The following is a 17,498-nucleotide window of genomic DNA, read 5'->3' on the forward strand; positions in this document are numbered from 1 at the left end:
ATTATTTTGTGAAATAGTTTTTCCTAGGTAATACTATTTTCACCACCTTTTTTCCCATAACTTTTTGGGAATATTATCAAAACCAATAGCTTTCTCATCTTTTATTTCAATGAGTGCTTTGCATATTTCTTCATTAAGAATTTTTGGTGGTTCTATGGAGTTTGCATTAGGTTCTGGTAGATAGTTTGTTTTATTATTTCCAAAGTTTACAGTGAAATAAAGGTACCATATTTCCTTTATTTCATCTTGGTTTTCTGTAACTTTTCCATTTTGATCTATTAGTGTGATTATTTTAGGAACATACATTTTAGATATATCCTCTATTGTTCTGAAAATAGTCTTTAAATCATGTTTTTTTATTGGCTTCTTAACATTGCTTGGCTTTTTCTTCAAGGTATTCTACTTTTCGTTTTTTACATTTTAAATCTATTTCCTTTTTAATTAAACTGGAGGTATTCCTGTTTCCTTTTGTGATTTTTAGTTCATTCTCTTCTTCTAGCAATCAGATTCAGAATTTCACCAGTCATCCACTCATTATTGGTCCTAACAGGATGACCAAGTGCCTCACAAATTGCTGATTTGAAAATTCTTTCTTTTCCTTCTTCTCGTAACTTTTCTATATTTTCTATTTGATTGCTTCAATGACAATGATTTTCTTCTAAAAGTTTGATATATTCTTTTTCATGATTTTAGTTTTAAAACATCTATTCTTTTAGGCTGTGGAGTTGATTTTGTGATTTTAAATTTCAATTTTAATGTTAAAAGTTCATGGTTTGTATCCATATCTATGCATTTTAAGTTTTTACATTATTGAGAATTTTCATTTCTTAGTTATTGTGTAATCTATACAATTTTTAATTTCTCCATTTGGGGAGGTCCAGGTATATTTATGACTTTTTTCTGTGATAAAATATTGTATTAGCAATAAAAAAGTTACTTGCAAATTTAGTAGCATTTCACTCGTTCATTGGTTTCGATGATCCCAAACTTTCCCATTACATTTCTTATCTTCTGTGAACAATCCGATCTTAATATTGAAGTTACCCATGATTAAAGTGATATCTATTTTCTTAGTATTGTTTATTTCATCTTGAAGATGTTCAAGAAATTCTAGATATTTTTCTTCTTGTGACTGATCAGATGCATATACTTGAATTATTTTTTTTAGGTATATGTTCTTCTCTATTGTTTTGAATCCAGCTGCTATTATTCTAGGAGATATTGGTCTGATTTCTAGGAGAGAAATGATCAGGTGCTTTTTAATAATTAATGCAACTCCTTCTGTGTGTTGTTCATCTTTTCTACCTGTATAATATATTCTGCCGCATTTTAGCTCTCTAACATTTCTTCGCCTGGCCAATGGGTTTCAGCGATTCCGATTATGTTCCATTTAAATCTTTCCAATTCTTTCTCAATCACTTAATTTTCCAGGTTTGAATAGCATCTGAACATTAATTGTATTAATTGTACAGCTAATACTTTTGGTAGATCACATTGTAAACTTTTTACGTGCCTTACATGGTGTTAGGAAAGCCGTGTTGATTGTCCTGTATGCAGTAGTATTTTTCAAGTCTCTTCTAGCTATACTACTCTTACAAGTCCTTTTTTGGATTGTCTAATGTTAGAGATGCAAAAGCAATTTCCACAGAGCTACACAGGCCCATGAGATTCAAAGCCAATGATATGCAGATCCACATTAAAAATGAAGAGCTTACCATTATTAAAAAAAAAAAACTGCCTGATGCAGTATGGTCTTTTATATATCAATTTTGAGAGTAGGCTAAAGGTCAGATCATCTAGGAGCTATGTTTCAGACATTTACACTTCAGGCTTCCTAATAAGTGGGGTGGTAGTCTTGCACCAAGCAATGAAAACTGTCAACATTTTAAAGAATTTCAAAAACATTCAATGCCATAGTGAGATTTATAGAAAATGTCAAATGAAATATCATTTTGCATTCTACATGGTTATTTTATATGAGGTCTACATAAATATTAAAACATATATTGTAGTGACAGAATTTGCAGATATATGGAATTGTGTGTCATGGCCTTTTCTCAGTTGCAAAAAAGTCTTTGTAGAATTTAAAAGAACTGGTTTCAAGAAATTTTTTTTTACAAACTTAAGATATTTTCCAAGGAGAAATCTGATAACATCTTGTAATGTAATGAACAATAATAAATTCAAGTAGATATTCAAATGATTGTAAGGCAAGACATACTACATGCATAATATCTAACTTCCCTGTGGCATACAAACATGAGAAGTTAGATATTATGCACACAGAAGACATCTCTGTCTCGCTTTCATTTCACATAGAGATGTTCCTCTCCAATGAGTGTTGGGACTCTATTCAGGGGTCATGCACTAATAATACAAGATTTTCAAAATATTTGGGAAAGAAATCACAGTATTAAAACAGAGATGACACTTGAAAGTTTAGTTACTATTCTGTTGCACTTTATTTCACTTGATAGAAAAGACAGAAAAAAACATGAGGACACTGCCTTTCTTTTTCAGTGGTAGCATTTAAAAGGCATGTGTTTATAAAATCAATCACAGCATTTGTTTTAGAGAAACTAGTTTAATTTCTCATACCTGAGAAGCCAAATAATATTGTGACATTTATTTGTCAATATTGGGAACCAGTGGATTTGATTTGATTTTTTATCTTTTGGAACACTTGTAAGGCTGGTGGTTTAGGAAATAAGGTTCCATTATAGAAAATAAACTCATCTTAATGCTATACTAATAATATATTGTTCAGAAAAATTCTGATTTACAATTTTTGAAATGCGTTATTTGTATTATATTGTTAATATCAGTTAGCACATGTACAGAAAAACAGAATTTATTAACTCATATCTCTTCCTTGTTACAAGGATATCATCAGAGAGAGAGAATCTGTTGACAACATTTAAAACATGAGTCATGTAACATGACTTTACTTGCTTGTGTATTGGTTACAGCTGAGTAATCAGGAGAATACCCTCAGAGTTCAGAGAAACAATGGTTAGCTTTGGCAATTCAAAAGTAAGGTTAAATGGATCAATCATTATTACAAAAATGTTAATCATGATTACTTCTGAAAAGTTTAAGACAGGCATGCAATCAGAATGGTTAAGATTCAGAAAATGTCAAACTTTTGCAAATTTCAAATAACAGACTATCAAATTTAAATTGACTATAATGTAGAATCTTGTTTTATTCTAGAGGACTGGTACTCATCAAGGTAAACAAGGTCAAACTTATCAGGTTCTAGGAATATGATATAGTCTATGATGTTGTTGGATTCTAATCAAAGCAGGACGGCTCATCTATTCAAAATATGATGGGATTAGAACCCAAGATGATCAAAACTATGTCAAATTCCTGGAATCAGATATTTTGGTTTTGCTTACCATGCCACTGATTAGACACATTTCTTTGGAATCAAATCAAGATTCTGCACTTGATCATGTGTTCCTTGAAACTTACAAAACATATCACCCAAATCATCACCATTTTGATTGCATACCTGTCTCAAAAATGTTTCGGAAAATCACAATTCTTTTATTTTATTTTTTATAATAGATGAGGAATGTACTCTTGTATTTGAATTACAAAATCTACTCAGTTTCCCTTCATATTTTAACAGTGTGTTAAAAGAGCCTAATGCTGAACGTTGTCAACTGATCTCTTCCTAATGATGTGCTTGTGACAAGGAAGAAATATGTAGAAGTCAATAAATTCTATTTTTCTGTACATGTGTTAACCATTATTAACCTTATATTTGCAGTATTAAAAAAAAACATACAAACCTGTTAATATGTCTAACTTCATCTGTGTGAGAGTAGCAAGTGCTGTCTCATATAAGCAACATGTTAATGCTACTACTGTAGTTTCTGGACTCCCTAGCCTTTTGTATCTGATGCTCCCTGTTCTGCTAGAAGAAGCACGTTCTAATGCTTTCTTAAATATACCTATCAAAGAAAAAACCATAATACTGGCTTTTATCTTATTCTACATAAAAACTCTATATTAAACATGGATGTGTGTGTGTGTGTGTGTGCGCGCACGTGCGCATGGAAGCACACACACAGTTGCTATTTATTAAATACTGCCTGATCTCTGATTGTTTCATTAAATAATAACTGTGTATGTGGTATGACCAGAGGCACCAGGAGAGCATGCGAACAGCAGCAGTGGCTGAACATTTCCAAACAATCATGCCTGTAGTTTACTAAGAATGATTCTTTTAGCCATCGGGTTGATCCAACAGATAGCATCCCCACTATCTGACCAACAAGCAATGGAATTGAAATTCATTATGGTAAGGTTATTTGTGAAAATCTGTTAAGTGTTCAATGATTTTTACTGCTTGATGTGAGACTGCCATGCTTGCATACCACCATTTAGTCTCCAGAGCAGCAGAACTAGATCATCTAACTGCTATTGTACTAAATGCACCATAGGTTACCAACCTTATTATTATTACATAACACCTCCAGGGAGTCCAAAAAAACTCATCGAAGTAGGGTACCTACTCTACAACTCTCTGTCTGCACCCACTCCGCCAGCCGCAACTACCTTCATCGTCTACACCAATGCCATCTACCACCACTAGTATTTTCAAACAAACATCTGCCCATGGCGGGATTCGAACCCGCAGCCTTTTGGCTGGAGAGCAGATATGCTAACCACTCGGCCAACCAGGCCAGCAAGAAAGACAGAGGATGCTTGTGACTGAACCAAGGACCTTGCGATCTGCAGTCAAATGCGCTACCACTGAGCAACACCCCCACTAACCTTATGTGATGGGATTCACATAAACAGCCAATGAAATGTGCAAGGTTGGAAAATGTTAATCAATATTCAAAGCCAAAGAAGGCTTAACAATACTACACTACACCTGCAAATGACATGTCAAACTATGCATTTCATTCACAGGGGACAATACAAGCATGGCTGCTGTGCAAAACTTGTGTGTAGCAAGGTTATCTGGTTTTTTGGTCAGAACCTTGTCTTTTTTTAAACAATTTATTGTTTAAAGCAGAATGACTGTCTTTCATGCTAAAAATCTAGGGAAGTGTTAACATATACCTTACCGTGTCATCATATGATGTTGTTACACCCTGATAACTTAAGAATGTGAAAATTTCAGTTATCAAGATGTAACAAGAGAAGAAATAAAAACCCTGTATAGATAACTAAGTAAGCAAGCTTGTTCCTAAGCAGATATCATTAAGAGCCTTTGAAAGTAACGAATACAAAAAATAAAAGGAATGAAAAACATGCTTGCATCCAAGTGAAAAATATAGCTGAAATTGTTTGTTGAACTAAATAAAAAAAAAAAAAAGGGAAGGGGATTTTATTACAGTTGTGATATGATAAAATAAGGTTAAGTAAAGCAAAGAAGATTAGTCGTAGGATTTTGTATGTGAGAGGCTAGTTTTTACACTTGAAATAAGAGATTAAAGGTTCAAGTTAATTCTCAGAAAATTTTAGAAAGGGGATTAATTTAATATAGATGACATAGAGAGGTTAGCTTAAACAAAAACCAAAGCTCAGGGTCATAATTCCCGAATTGAGACTTCATCATGTGTCAGTCGCGTGCACATGGACTGCATGATGTTTTGACAGAAAAATACCACTCTAATTGGTCAGTGAAAACAACTCCAGTAAGGGGGGGGGAAGAAAAGAAATTGAAGAAGGAGCATCGTATAAAAGGGTTAGGAACCCCACCCCACAGGACTTTTTTCCTCAGAGTTTTCTTCACGAGTCTTCGTATAGGTCTCACACGGTTTTCCTGAGCGACGGATTAGGAGTTTTCTCCGTTCGACACAATAAGGAAACAAAGTGTGCGGGATTTCAATTCTGTGTTCCTATTGTAAGAAATGAGGGATGCTGTTTAGTTAAAAAGAGAGAAGATAATGTCAGTGTGTTTCATCGTCCAGTGATCGTAACGAGAGAAAGAAAATTCTATAATGGAGTCAGTGCCCACATGGTGAATTTCACAGCCATAGAATAGATGATCCTATGTATGTCCTTTGAAGAATTGTATTGAAGAATGTAAGGTAAAGATTGTGAAAGCCCATCTTAGTGCCAAAAGAACTTAGGAGTGATAAGTTATAGAAGAGTTCGTCCTAGGAAGGTAAAATATTGGAAAAAGGTAGACCAGTGTAGAAGACCCAAGTCAAAAGGTACTGTAACATCTCGTGTCAATTCAAATCATATGAAACTGTAGTCATTGTTCAATTACTGAACAGTTGAAAGGATTAATGAGAATTATACTAGGACTTTAGTACATGTCAAACTAGAATAAAAATGAGCTTGTTATTATTTATTAATACGTAATTCATGTGCCTAGAGATTTATGCATGTACGCTGTATTTTAATTGAGAGTTTTCAAGGTCAAAAGTGTGTATTAGCTCAGCGAAAGGATAAATTTAATCCATATTGTCTTAGTGAGAAAATTAGAGTAACTCATTATATATGTCCTAGAAAATACAGAATTATAGTGTGATCAATCCAGTAAGGGATTAGACAAGATTAGACAAAGGATCAACTAGTTCTAGAATTATATATGCTTATATGTATAGAATCTGTTATGGCGATATGATCACAATTCTCATGTAGGATCTTAACCTAATAATTGTGTTTAGCTAGTTAAAATTTCTATTATATATTCTTAGTATTGAATTGAGTTTTATTTGATAAAGAATGAATTGTACTATGTTTAAGAGTTCAATAAACTTTTGTTCATTGAAAATACAGTTGTCTGAGATTGCCACTCAATGCACCACTTGACAACATATGAACCTAATCACGCGGGGGGGGGTGTTAAGTTACAAGTAAAGGCCACGACTGCATATTAGTTTCACACTCAGACATTTTTGGTAATTGCTCCTTGTTTTTGAATTTTATATCTTAAACTAAATGTCCTGAAAGCAGCAGTATAAAATAAATATTTAGGGACACTAAGGGGAGAAGAAGCTTGAATATTTGTATTTGGGTGATGTCTCGTATATAAATAAGATTTGGACAAAGACAAATAGAGTTTCGCATGTAAGGATAGTTGAAAGCCTAATAATCGTAAATTGGGACACAACCATGTCCCTCTGAGTATGGATTGTTTCTGTTGAGGAGAGGGGGAAATTCATTGTATTGCTTAACCCTTGAATTATTTCTTCACTGATGATCTGTTAGCTTCAGATCAAAATACTTTCATTAATAAAGTGTTATTCAATTTCTTACACCAGCTTGAAAAATAATCATAGTTCATAACGTGGAAAGTGTTTTGTTTGAATTTTCATTATTTATCCTATATATAACAACACTGAATGGTTTGTGAGAGAAAACCAAAATATTTGCTAATTAACCATTTTTACTGTGGATACATGTTTGTTATATTTTCAATGAATTTCTGACAGATAGGTCTACCAAAAGAGACAACTTATTTTATTCCCCAACTTTTGCATTTAATGCATTACCATTATTTAGGGATTGTTCTAATTTGTCATTAAACTGCATAACTTCATCTCAATGATCTGAAGTTAGTGCCATAAATTATATTTCGATTTGTTATTTTTTTTTTTTGTTGGTTTTTATATATGTTAAAGATACCAAGCTATTTTAAAACCTGGTTTTACTCCATTTCCCAAGGAAGCAAACAGACAAACAAGTCAAGTTTGCACCTGCAAGTGTTGCGAGTCTAGCTTGCAACTTGGGAAACTGAGTAAAACCAGGTTTTAAAATAGCTTGGTATATTTAACATTTATTATACCCAATGTAAAATACTTTCCACACACACACACACACACACACACACAGGTATCCCTCGATTAACGGGGTTAATTAATCCCTCGATGTTACCGTGTATATCAAAATCCCATTAATCAAATCTAATAATCAATGGTAAAAATTACAATTCGTCTATGATCGATTACTGTATTAATAATACAGTTTTATATGGTACTCTTTTAGGAAAGATAAAAAATAATAAATGTTTAATAAATACTTGTACCTACATTAGTTACTGCAATTTTTTTTGATCAAAAGAAGTTTTCAAGAGTCATTTGAACAGTTTTAGATTTTTTCTTATTGGCATAAATTCTACGATAACAGGCAAAATGACTCTCCAAGACCTCAGCAAATAAGCAATAAAACAAAGAAAAAATACTGCAAATATAATACATGATGGTAAAAATTAAGTGGATATTGAAACCAACATTATTTTATTGCCGAATATAGAAACTTCAAGAGTTTCGTGATGAATATATAGAGACTAAAGTTTCGGCAGATGCAAGCATAAGCAGCCTTATGGGCAATTCGTAGTAAAGGTGGAGTAAGCTCCAGAGCACTTTCCTTAGTATTTTCCATAATGTAAAGCACATCTCCTAGAGGAGATGTATGACAAATAAGTCTTTGGCTCTCTATTTCAGTAATACATGATGGCTTCTTTATTTTCAGTTACAATCTAGAAATTATTGAACAAAGAATAAAAAAAAAACAACTAAACCATACTATATCGACATCGGAGATCACAGTATCTTTCAGATACAATTTACTGTCAAATATCACAAACCTTTACATAAGATGTGTTAAACCAAACTGACAGCAAAAAAACAGTGCGGAATATTACTCGTAGCATATGAATGCACAGCTACTCATGACCTCCAATCTATACACTGAATTGTGTAAGAAATTTATATTATTTATATTAAACATTTTCCTTTATCTGTCAGATCACCTGCGACCTCCACAGAGTTAAAGGCACGTTAATCAAAACTCTTAGTATCAACTGCAATCAATTTCGCCACGTTAAGCAAGGGATACCTGTATATATATTTTTATATATATATTTTATATATTACCTGTATATATATTTTTGATATTATTGTGATTCAGGACCTCTATGGAGTCATAAGACTCAACATAGGAGGTCCATCCTAGAAAATGCACAGTTCACTCTTTGAACTCATTTGCGATTCTATTGCAATGCATTCTATGCCCACAACTTCCTTTTGCAACTTACAGGGACATCCCTATGTTCTCGCTCCTTCCCCCTTGTTCCACAATGTGTTAGAACTCCTGTCAATCCTGTAACTACCTCTTAACAGTTTAAATGTTTCAATCTTATCACCTCTATCTTTATGATATATATATATATTTTTTTTTAATAAAATTCATAATCCTTCAGTTTTTACATCTCAGAAACTCCACCCAAGTGAATGAACTATCACTGTTTGAGTGATTAATAAATGCCAGTTCTGTAATTTAATTAGACTAGATGCCATCCTCTAATGCACTTTGAAGAGCCTGAAGACATCCAATTCAATTTCTGCAGTTTTTTTTATGTTAAAGTTACACCTATCAATAATACCATGTGTCAGTGAACAGTTTTATTTTTACCTTTGTTTATGGTTGTTTCTGGAAAGGGAAATCACAGAATAGTAAAATAAGGTTAAATAAGTCCAAAATGCTCTCAATAACATTAAAAATTAAAACATAAGGTATTAAATTTTATTTTCATTTTTAACACAAGAAATGATATAATAAATCTAGCAATTTCCACAAAGAAGGAATTATTGGCATCAAGTTCTTTGGAGCCAATACAAATATTCTTATAATTAAAACAGCAAAATAAGGCCTGGTTGGCCAAGTGGTTAGAGTATCTGCTCCAGTCAAAAGGCAGCGGGTCGAATCCCACCGTGGGCATGGATGTTTGCGACTGTCTGTGGAAATATTAATGATGCGGTTTGCTATAGTTGGTGGATTAAATGGTGGAGACTGAGAGTTGTAGAGTAGGTGCCCTCCCTATATGAGTCTTTGGACTCCTTGGAGGTGTCACATAATAATAGTAGTAATATTTAACAGATTACTCCTTTTTGGAAAATTTCATTTTCAGATGTGAGAATTGACTGAAAATTCTACTCAATGTGAAATAATCTTCAATTTGCCTTTCGCTAAATATTGTTGCTTTAATTTTTTCTAGAACTCTGTCAAGAAGGGGTATATGTGCAACTACAAGGCAGGTGATTATGACAAGCTTAGCAGGAAGCTTTAATCAGTGCAACGACAAAATGCTGCAAGGTCAATTAGAAGAAGCAATATTAAATTGTATACTTAAGGTAAGGAGGGTTAATCAAATAGGAGTTAGATGGATGAGTAATATCATTAAGCAAGAGCTGCAGAATAAGAAAATGCTGTGGAGGGTATATAAAGAGAAAAGCGTCCAACAAACTCATGAATAGTACGGCAAGAAACGCAAAATCAGATTATGAGAAGAAACTAGCCAAGCAGGCCAAAGAAAATCCCAAACAGTTATTTTGTTAGGTGGCAAGTAAGAGGAAGAACGACTATGGCAGATTAACCTTCGTGATGATGATGGTCACAAAGACAGAGAAGCAGATAAAGTATTTGAGTTACTGAGTGACCACTATGCAAGGGTATATCATCCTAGTGAGGTTACTGCTTTAACATATGTGACAGACAATGATGTGGGAACAGAGGTGGATGAATTGAAGGTTCTCAGGATACTGTAGAATATCAATGTAAATACAGCTGTGGGATTAGATGAGATATCAGCATCTGTTTTGCAGGAATATGGCAATGCTTCTGACTAGGCTCTAAGTATCCTCTCTGGTAGAGATCAAAGGGAGTGGGAAAGAGATCAAAATAATTCCTTGCATAAGAAAGATTCTAAGACTGCAGTAGAAAATTATAGACCAATCAGTTTCTCAGGCATGGTGATAAAAGTGCTAGAAAAATTGGTCAAAAAGAGAATTCAAGAATGGATAGATAAAAATATGATACTGTATAAGGATCAACATGGCTTTAAGAAGGGTTGGTCATGCCTTAGAAATTTACTAACTTTTTTTTATAATAGAGTAACAGCTGAGTTGGATAATGAAAATGGCTACACAATGATTTTGGTGGAATTTGCAAAGGCATTTGACAGAATACTGTATGGCACTGTGTTATGCAAATTAGAACAAATGGGGATGGGCATGACACTGGTTAATTGGATAAGAGTCATTGCAATACAGATATCAAAAAGTAGTATATGAAGAGGCAGAATCAAGGCGAAAACAGGTAACTAGCAGTGTGCCACAATATTCAGTGCTGGGACCACTGTTGCTGTTTAATTTGTATATAAATGATACAGGAAATAACCTCAAAGGAAATTAGGTAGAGTAACAGTTAATCAAGGCGATGTGGAGAGCGTGCAGGTTGATTTACATAGGCTCTCAGTATAGGCAAAATATAATGGATCTCAGTTAAATGTGGAGAAATGTAAAGTTATGTATTTTGGGAAAAAGAAATTACAAGCTGTGTATCACAGATTGTTGCAGTTTTTTTTTTGTTGTTGTTCATAAAAAAAACACACGAGTTGCTGATAATTGAACTCTTATTGCAATTACACATATCACAACTATGTATATCCTTGGATGTCATGTTTACCAGAGAAAATATCTCATCTGCACCAAGCCAAGTTTGTCTTTTTCAGTCTTGATGTCATCAAGTTTGTTTTGTAATCTCCACACATTTCAATAACATACAAGCTCAGTTTGCTGTTTCATTTTTTTGAAACAAATAGGAAAGATACTAGATTAGATCAATGTGTTACAGTAACATCATATTGTATGGAGTTAATCTGCATCACAGGGGCTTGGTTACTTGAAGCAGCTCTTACTTGATTATTGTACTTGATTTACTGTATAATTTAATTTTAGTAAGGGGGACCTTATTCTGAGTAGAACTATGTTCCAAATAAGATTTCGTGATTGGTTCTGATCAATAATTTTTTTCCCAATTTTTTAATTTATTATTATTATTAGTTGTGAGACTCTTACACAAAATGGCTGTCAGCCTACAGTATACAATAGTATTAGTGCTGAGAGAAGTAAACCATCTAGTTGGCATTTTCTCCAACTACTGTAGGAAGGTATCCTTATACAGTAGGAATACTTGCTGATGCCAGAGTTCCTTTGGTAGAAATAGGCAACACCATGAGAAGGCTGAATTAACTTGACCAGGTTATATACTGTACATCACTAGCCAATAGATGTCTGAAATTTGTTAGATCACTGCACACAGCAAAAACCTCAGCATCCTTACTAGCATGATCTAGGGAACTTTAGTAGAAGAGAAGCCAGCTTGAGTCGTTAATCACCATTATTCATAAGCTGTAATATAGATTATAAATAACAAGGGAGAAAGTGTACAATCCTGCATTTTACCTGATTAACAAAACATCTGTATCCATACCCCTCTTCAATTCTAACTTTTGATTTTCAACTTGTAAGCTATATATTTCTCTGTATTATGTGAATCCCAGCCATGAGAGGCTATTATTAGCCTGAAGTACATTTATAAGTACTGCAGGTGAACTAACAGTTATCCATAAACTTTACTTTTGCGACCAAACATGGAGTCTCAATACTTATCAGGCCTCTAAATAAGTAAAGTGGTAGTGGTCTCATAACCAGGCTTCCATAGAATTCATCTGTTATGTTAACTCCATTTATCAGCATCATATGCTATTGTGATATCAACAAAACTAAATTAGATATCCTTATTACCATTATTCTCCTGATTTCTTATTTAATTGCCAAAAAAGTAAAATTCTGGTCGTGATCACTATTCTTAAACTCAGCAATTTTTACTGGCTTCCTCTGAAAATGTAAGTCTTTCTTTGCACAGTCACAAATCAAATTCCTCTATAATGATTCCAATTTGAATGCCAAACTTAACCTTACACTTCTATGCTTTGCAAAAAACATATGAATCAAAGAAAATGACTTCTAAAGAGCTCAAATACTTTATTTTGTTTATTTTATTATTGAGAAACTGATGGAGAATGAATCTGTCAGGATACACTTTCTTTACAGATCTGTTAAGCAGTAAAAGCATTAAAGTTATTGTATAAATAATTTGTGAATACTGATATATATATTTATTTCAAAATAAAAATGAAGAGCGCAGTATAATGTATGTAATGCATTTGACAACAATTTCATTTCCAAAACTGGAAATGTTATTTTCCACTCTTTACTTTAGGCAGATATACTGTAATACTCTTAAATAAATCCAGCATAGCAGGATTCCTTAGCTAAACCAAATAACAGCTGTAACAAATTTTGCACAAAAATAGGCAGAAAGATTGAAAACATCAGCTGTATCCTGAATGAAGGACCTGGAAAACTATTTATTTAGGCACAATTGTTAGTAAATAGAATAAACAAAGGTGGTATCATGAGGAGTTAAATGAATGAATTTATATGAAATAAGAAAGAAATTAGCATATAGCTATTTTAATGTTTTGACAAGGCAGCGTCAGTTTTTGGACCATAAAAAGGAAAAATGAAAAACGAATTTAAACAGCAGAAATGAAATTTCTCAGAAAAACAGCTGGATATACCAAGTGGGACCATAAAACATAAAATTTTACAATCCCTGAATATAAAACCAATTAATTACTACATAAGACAGTACAAAACATTGCTAACATCCAGGAATGTATCAGTAGAGCTAACTCAGGTGGTATGGTCACTTAAACAAAATGGGTGAGAAAAGATTAGCAAAACAAGTGTTCTCTGCCAGGTTGGCTGGGAAAAGACTCAGACGAAGACCAAGATATAGGTGGATTGATACAGTAAAAAGACAGAAATATAAGATCTGATAATGTTGGAGTCTTGAGAGATAATAGATTGATTGGAGGAAAATTGTATATAGGAAGTTAGTGGTGATGTAAGTTTTTCATGTACAGGGTGTCCCAAAATTCAAGCAAGAAGTAATTTTGATAGAAAACACAGGTTTTTAATTAAAAATTGATGAAATCAAGATGAAAATGAGCCTCATCGCTGAAGATGATTTTGTTCGAAAAATAAGCATCCACTTGTTGTTGTTCGATAATCCATTCAACGAACTCTCTTCGCTGTGTGTGGTCATTTTTAATAACCCTGAACTGTCAGCTGTCACGGTGTCTTTTTTTTCTCGTTGGCAACACTTTACCGCACAAATGGCACTAAATTGAAATCTTGTGTGAATTTTGGGACACCCTGTAGTACTATCATATCCTGTACACTCCTTGAGTCTACATGTCAGGTATTTGATGATGAACACAGTACAATCAAAAATGGACAGAACATTTAAATCGAATGGACAACAGCAGACTACCAAAAATATTATCTAACCTATAATATAAAATCTGAAAACAAACCCGAACTCAACATCACCAGAGTTAAAGATCGGTACTATCAATGTAAGAAGCATGAATGGCAAAGAAATGGAGCTAGCTGAGGAATTAGATAAGTACCAGATCGACATAATAGGGGTGACTGAAACAAAAAAGACCAAAACTGGTAAGATCTTTCTGAGCAATAAATACAAAATGTTATATTCAGGCAATGACAATCAAGGAAAAGAAGGAGTAGCCATAGTATTCAACACAAAATACGAGGCTAATCTTCTTGAATGGCAGTCAGTCTCAAGTAGAGTAATGTGGGCAAATATGAGAATGGGGAACTGGACAATGAGACTTATTTGTGCCTATGGCCCCACAGAAGGTTCTACTAAAGTAGAAGTGGAAGAATTTTTTAAACTTTCGAAAAAGCAACTGACACGATGAAAAATGAAAAGTTGATCCTTGTTGGGGATCTAAATAGCAGAGTAGGAAATGATTGTGAGACATACAAAAATATTTTGGGAAAATTTGGAGAAAAGAGCAAAGCTAATAATAATGGCAAATATCTGTTGGATTTCTGCTCAGGACATGGACTGGTTATTACTAACACCATGTTCCAACCTAAAAATGTGCACAAATTCACATGGAGAGAAGAGCTAGGAATAAGAAAAGTCACATTGACTATGTTATTGTTGATAGTGGTGTTTTCTCCCTGGTGCAGGACACCAGAGTGTACAGAGGATTTGAAATTGGAAGTGATCACTATTTAGTCTTGAGCAGGATAAAATTGAATTTCATATCGAAAAGAATAACATGTAAGAAAGTTTTAAAGCGAATAAAAGTTGAGCAGCTCTGAAGAAAAAATGAAAGAGTTTGAGAACAGGAATCAAACCTTGGAGATTCAGTGGCAAACTCTGAAGAAAACATCGATTGATTCAGCCAGAGAGGCATGTGGTGAGGTTGTCTGCAAGGATAAAAAAAAAATCAGAACTCCCTGGTGGACACAGGAAGTTAAAGAGGCAGTGAAGGAAAAGAAGAAAGCATATCAAAAGTTCCTGTCAAATAAGTCAGCTTGTGCTCTTAGAGAATATAGAGACAAATGCTAGAATGCTAAACACTGTGTAAAACTAGCTAAACAAAAGTCATGGGAGGACTTTGGCAAGAATATAGAAAATAAATATCAAGAAGGTGGCAAAATATTCTGGAGGTTGCTGAAGAAGCTTAGGAATGGAGGAAAGAGTGCTGTAAAAGGAGTTAGAGATGATAAAGGTGACATGAAAATGGGAGAAAAAGATATCCTTGAAGTATGGAGTAATTACTTTGAAAAACTGCTAAATGAAACAAGCACTGATGACAGCACAGTGGTAAAAAACACTGACCAGGCATGCAGTCAGGAATATACATATCCATACTTGAAGTAGAAAAAGCAATCAAAGGCTTGAAATGTGGAAAGGTAGCAGGAGTAGATGATATTCGACCACAAATGCTGATGTATGGTGGTATAAAAGTCTTACAGTGGCTGCACTGCATAGTTCAGAAAGCCTGAACAGAGGGACGAATTCCCAATGATTGGAGTAGAGCTCTAATAGTACCCATATATAAAAAGGGAAATAAAACTGAATGTGAGAATTACAGAGGTATTTCCCTACTGAGTGTTCCTGGCAAGATCTATGCAAGTATACTTAAGAAACAGTTGAGAAGAATTGTGGAAGAAAAGCTTGGCGAAGAACAAGCTGGATTCAGGCCAAATAGAGGCTGTCGGGATCAGATCTTCACTTTATGACAAATAGTCGAGAAAGCATGGGAATATAACAAAGATCTGTATTTAAGTTTTGTCGATTTGGAAAAGGCATATGACAAGGTGCCAAGAGAGAAGCTATTCAATACACTGCAGTTATGTGGTGTCAATGGGGCATTATATCAAGCAATACTTAGTCTTTATTTGAGGTGTAAGTCAGCAGTTAGAATTGAAGGAAGTACAGGAAGATGGTTTAATGTTAAATCTGGTCTGAGACAAGGATGTACATTATCCCCTCTGTTATTCATTATCTATATGGATCACATTATGAAGGAAAGTGGTATTAAACATGATATCAAAATTGGAGATGTTAATGTCAGCTCTTTGCTTTATGCGGATGATGTTATATTTCTAAATAAATCCGCTACAAGTCGGCAAGATTCTCTGACTAAATTGAATAGCTGTTGCAATAGATATGGCATGAAGGTCAGCAATAAAAAGACAAAGACAATGAAAATAGGCAGAATCATTGAAAATATCAACTGTGTTGTGAATGGAGAAACTGTGGAACAAGTAAAACATTTCAGCTACTTAGGCACGATTTTTACTGAAGATGGTAAATTAAATATAGAAATAGACAACAGAATCAGCAAAGCTGATATGGTAGGAAGTCAATTGAATAAATTCATATGGAATAATAGAGAAATTAGTCGGAACACTAAATTAGCTGTATACAAGACAGTGTTCAAACCAGTTTTAAACTTATGAATCTGAGAGCTGGGTCAGAAATAAAACACTTGACCAAAGACTAGCAGAAAGTATTTTTAACTTGGGTATAATTATGTTAAAGATACCAAGCAATTTTTAAACCTGGTTTTACTCCATTTTTCCCAAGTGAGTAAACAGACCAAATGTCAAGTTTGCGCCTGCAATTGATGCAAGACTAGCTGATCCCACAGGTAGTGCAAGACCAAGGCAACTCGTGGTAAAGGTGGAGCAAGCTCTGATCACTAATCTTAATATTTACCCTTAATGCCAAAACACATCTCCAAGAAGGGGATGTATGATGTTTTGTATTAAAGGCAAGGGGCCACTACCCAGGCCGGTTTCGACCTTTATTGAGGTCTCATCAGTGGGAGCCAGAGCTTGCTCCACCTTTACCATGAGTTGCCTTGGTCTTGCACTACCTGTGGGATCAGCTAATCTTGCATCAATTGCAGGCGCAAACTTGACATTTGGTCTGCTTGCTCCCTTGGGAAAAATGGAGTAAAACCAGGTTTAAAAATTGCTTGGTATCTTTAACATGACCAAAGACTAGAGACCACAGATATAAGAGTCCTGAGAAAGATTATAGATGTGAACAGATGGCATCAATGGCAATATCATATTAAAATTGAGGATATTAGGAAAGAACCTGACATTGTCAGCATCCAGGAATGCATTAGCCGAGCTAATCTCAGGTGGTATGGTCACTTAAATAGAATGGGTGAGGAAAGATTAGCAAAACAAGTGTTCTCTGCCAGGTTGGCAGCAAAACGACCCAGAGGAAGACCAAGATATAGGTGGATTGATACGGTACAAAGTGCCTTA

At 34.1% G+C, this 17,498-nt stretch overlaps 1 protein-coding gene across 4 annotated transcripts in view; it reads right to left on the bottom strand.

Annotated features, from left to right (window-relative positions):
• Positions 1-17,498, bottom strand: part of LOC150108868 (ubiquitin-protein ligase E3B) — a 552,093-nt gene that overhangs the window by 225,658 nt on the left and 308,937 nt on the right. For all 4 annotated transcript variants that reach the window (XM_090410488.1, XM_090410470.1, XM_090410479.1 and 1 more), the window contains one exon: positions 3,801-3,962. In XM_090410488.1, the coding sequence (XP_090266614.1) occupies positions 3,801-3,962 (162 nt within the window). The remainder of the gene's footprint in view (positions 1-3,800; positions 3,963-17,498) is intronic.

The sequence above is a fragment of the Typopeltis vanoorti genome, chromosome 2 (genome assembly GCF_054136105.1).
Source record: "Typopeltis vanoorti isolate ZY-2024b chromosome 2, IOZ_Tvanoo_1.0, whole genome shotgun sequence".
NCBI lineage: Eukaryota > Metazoa > Arthropoda > Arachnida > Uropygi > Thelyphonidae > Typopeltis > Typopeltis vanoorti.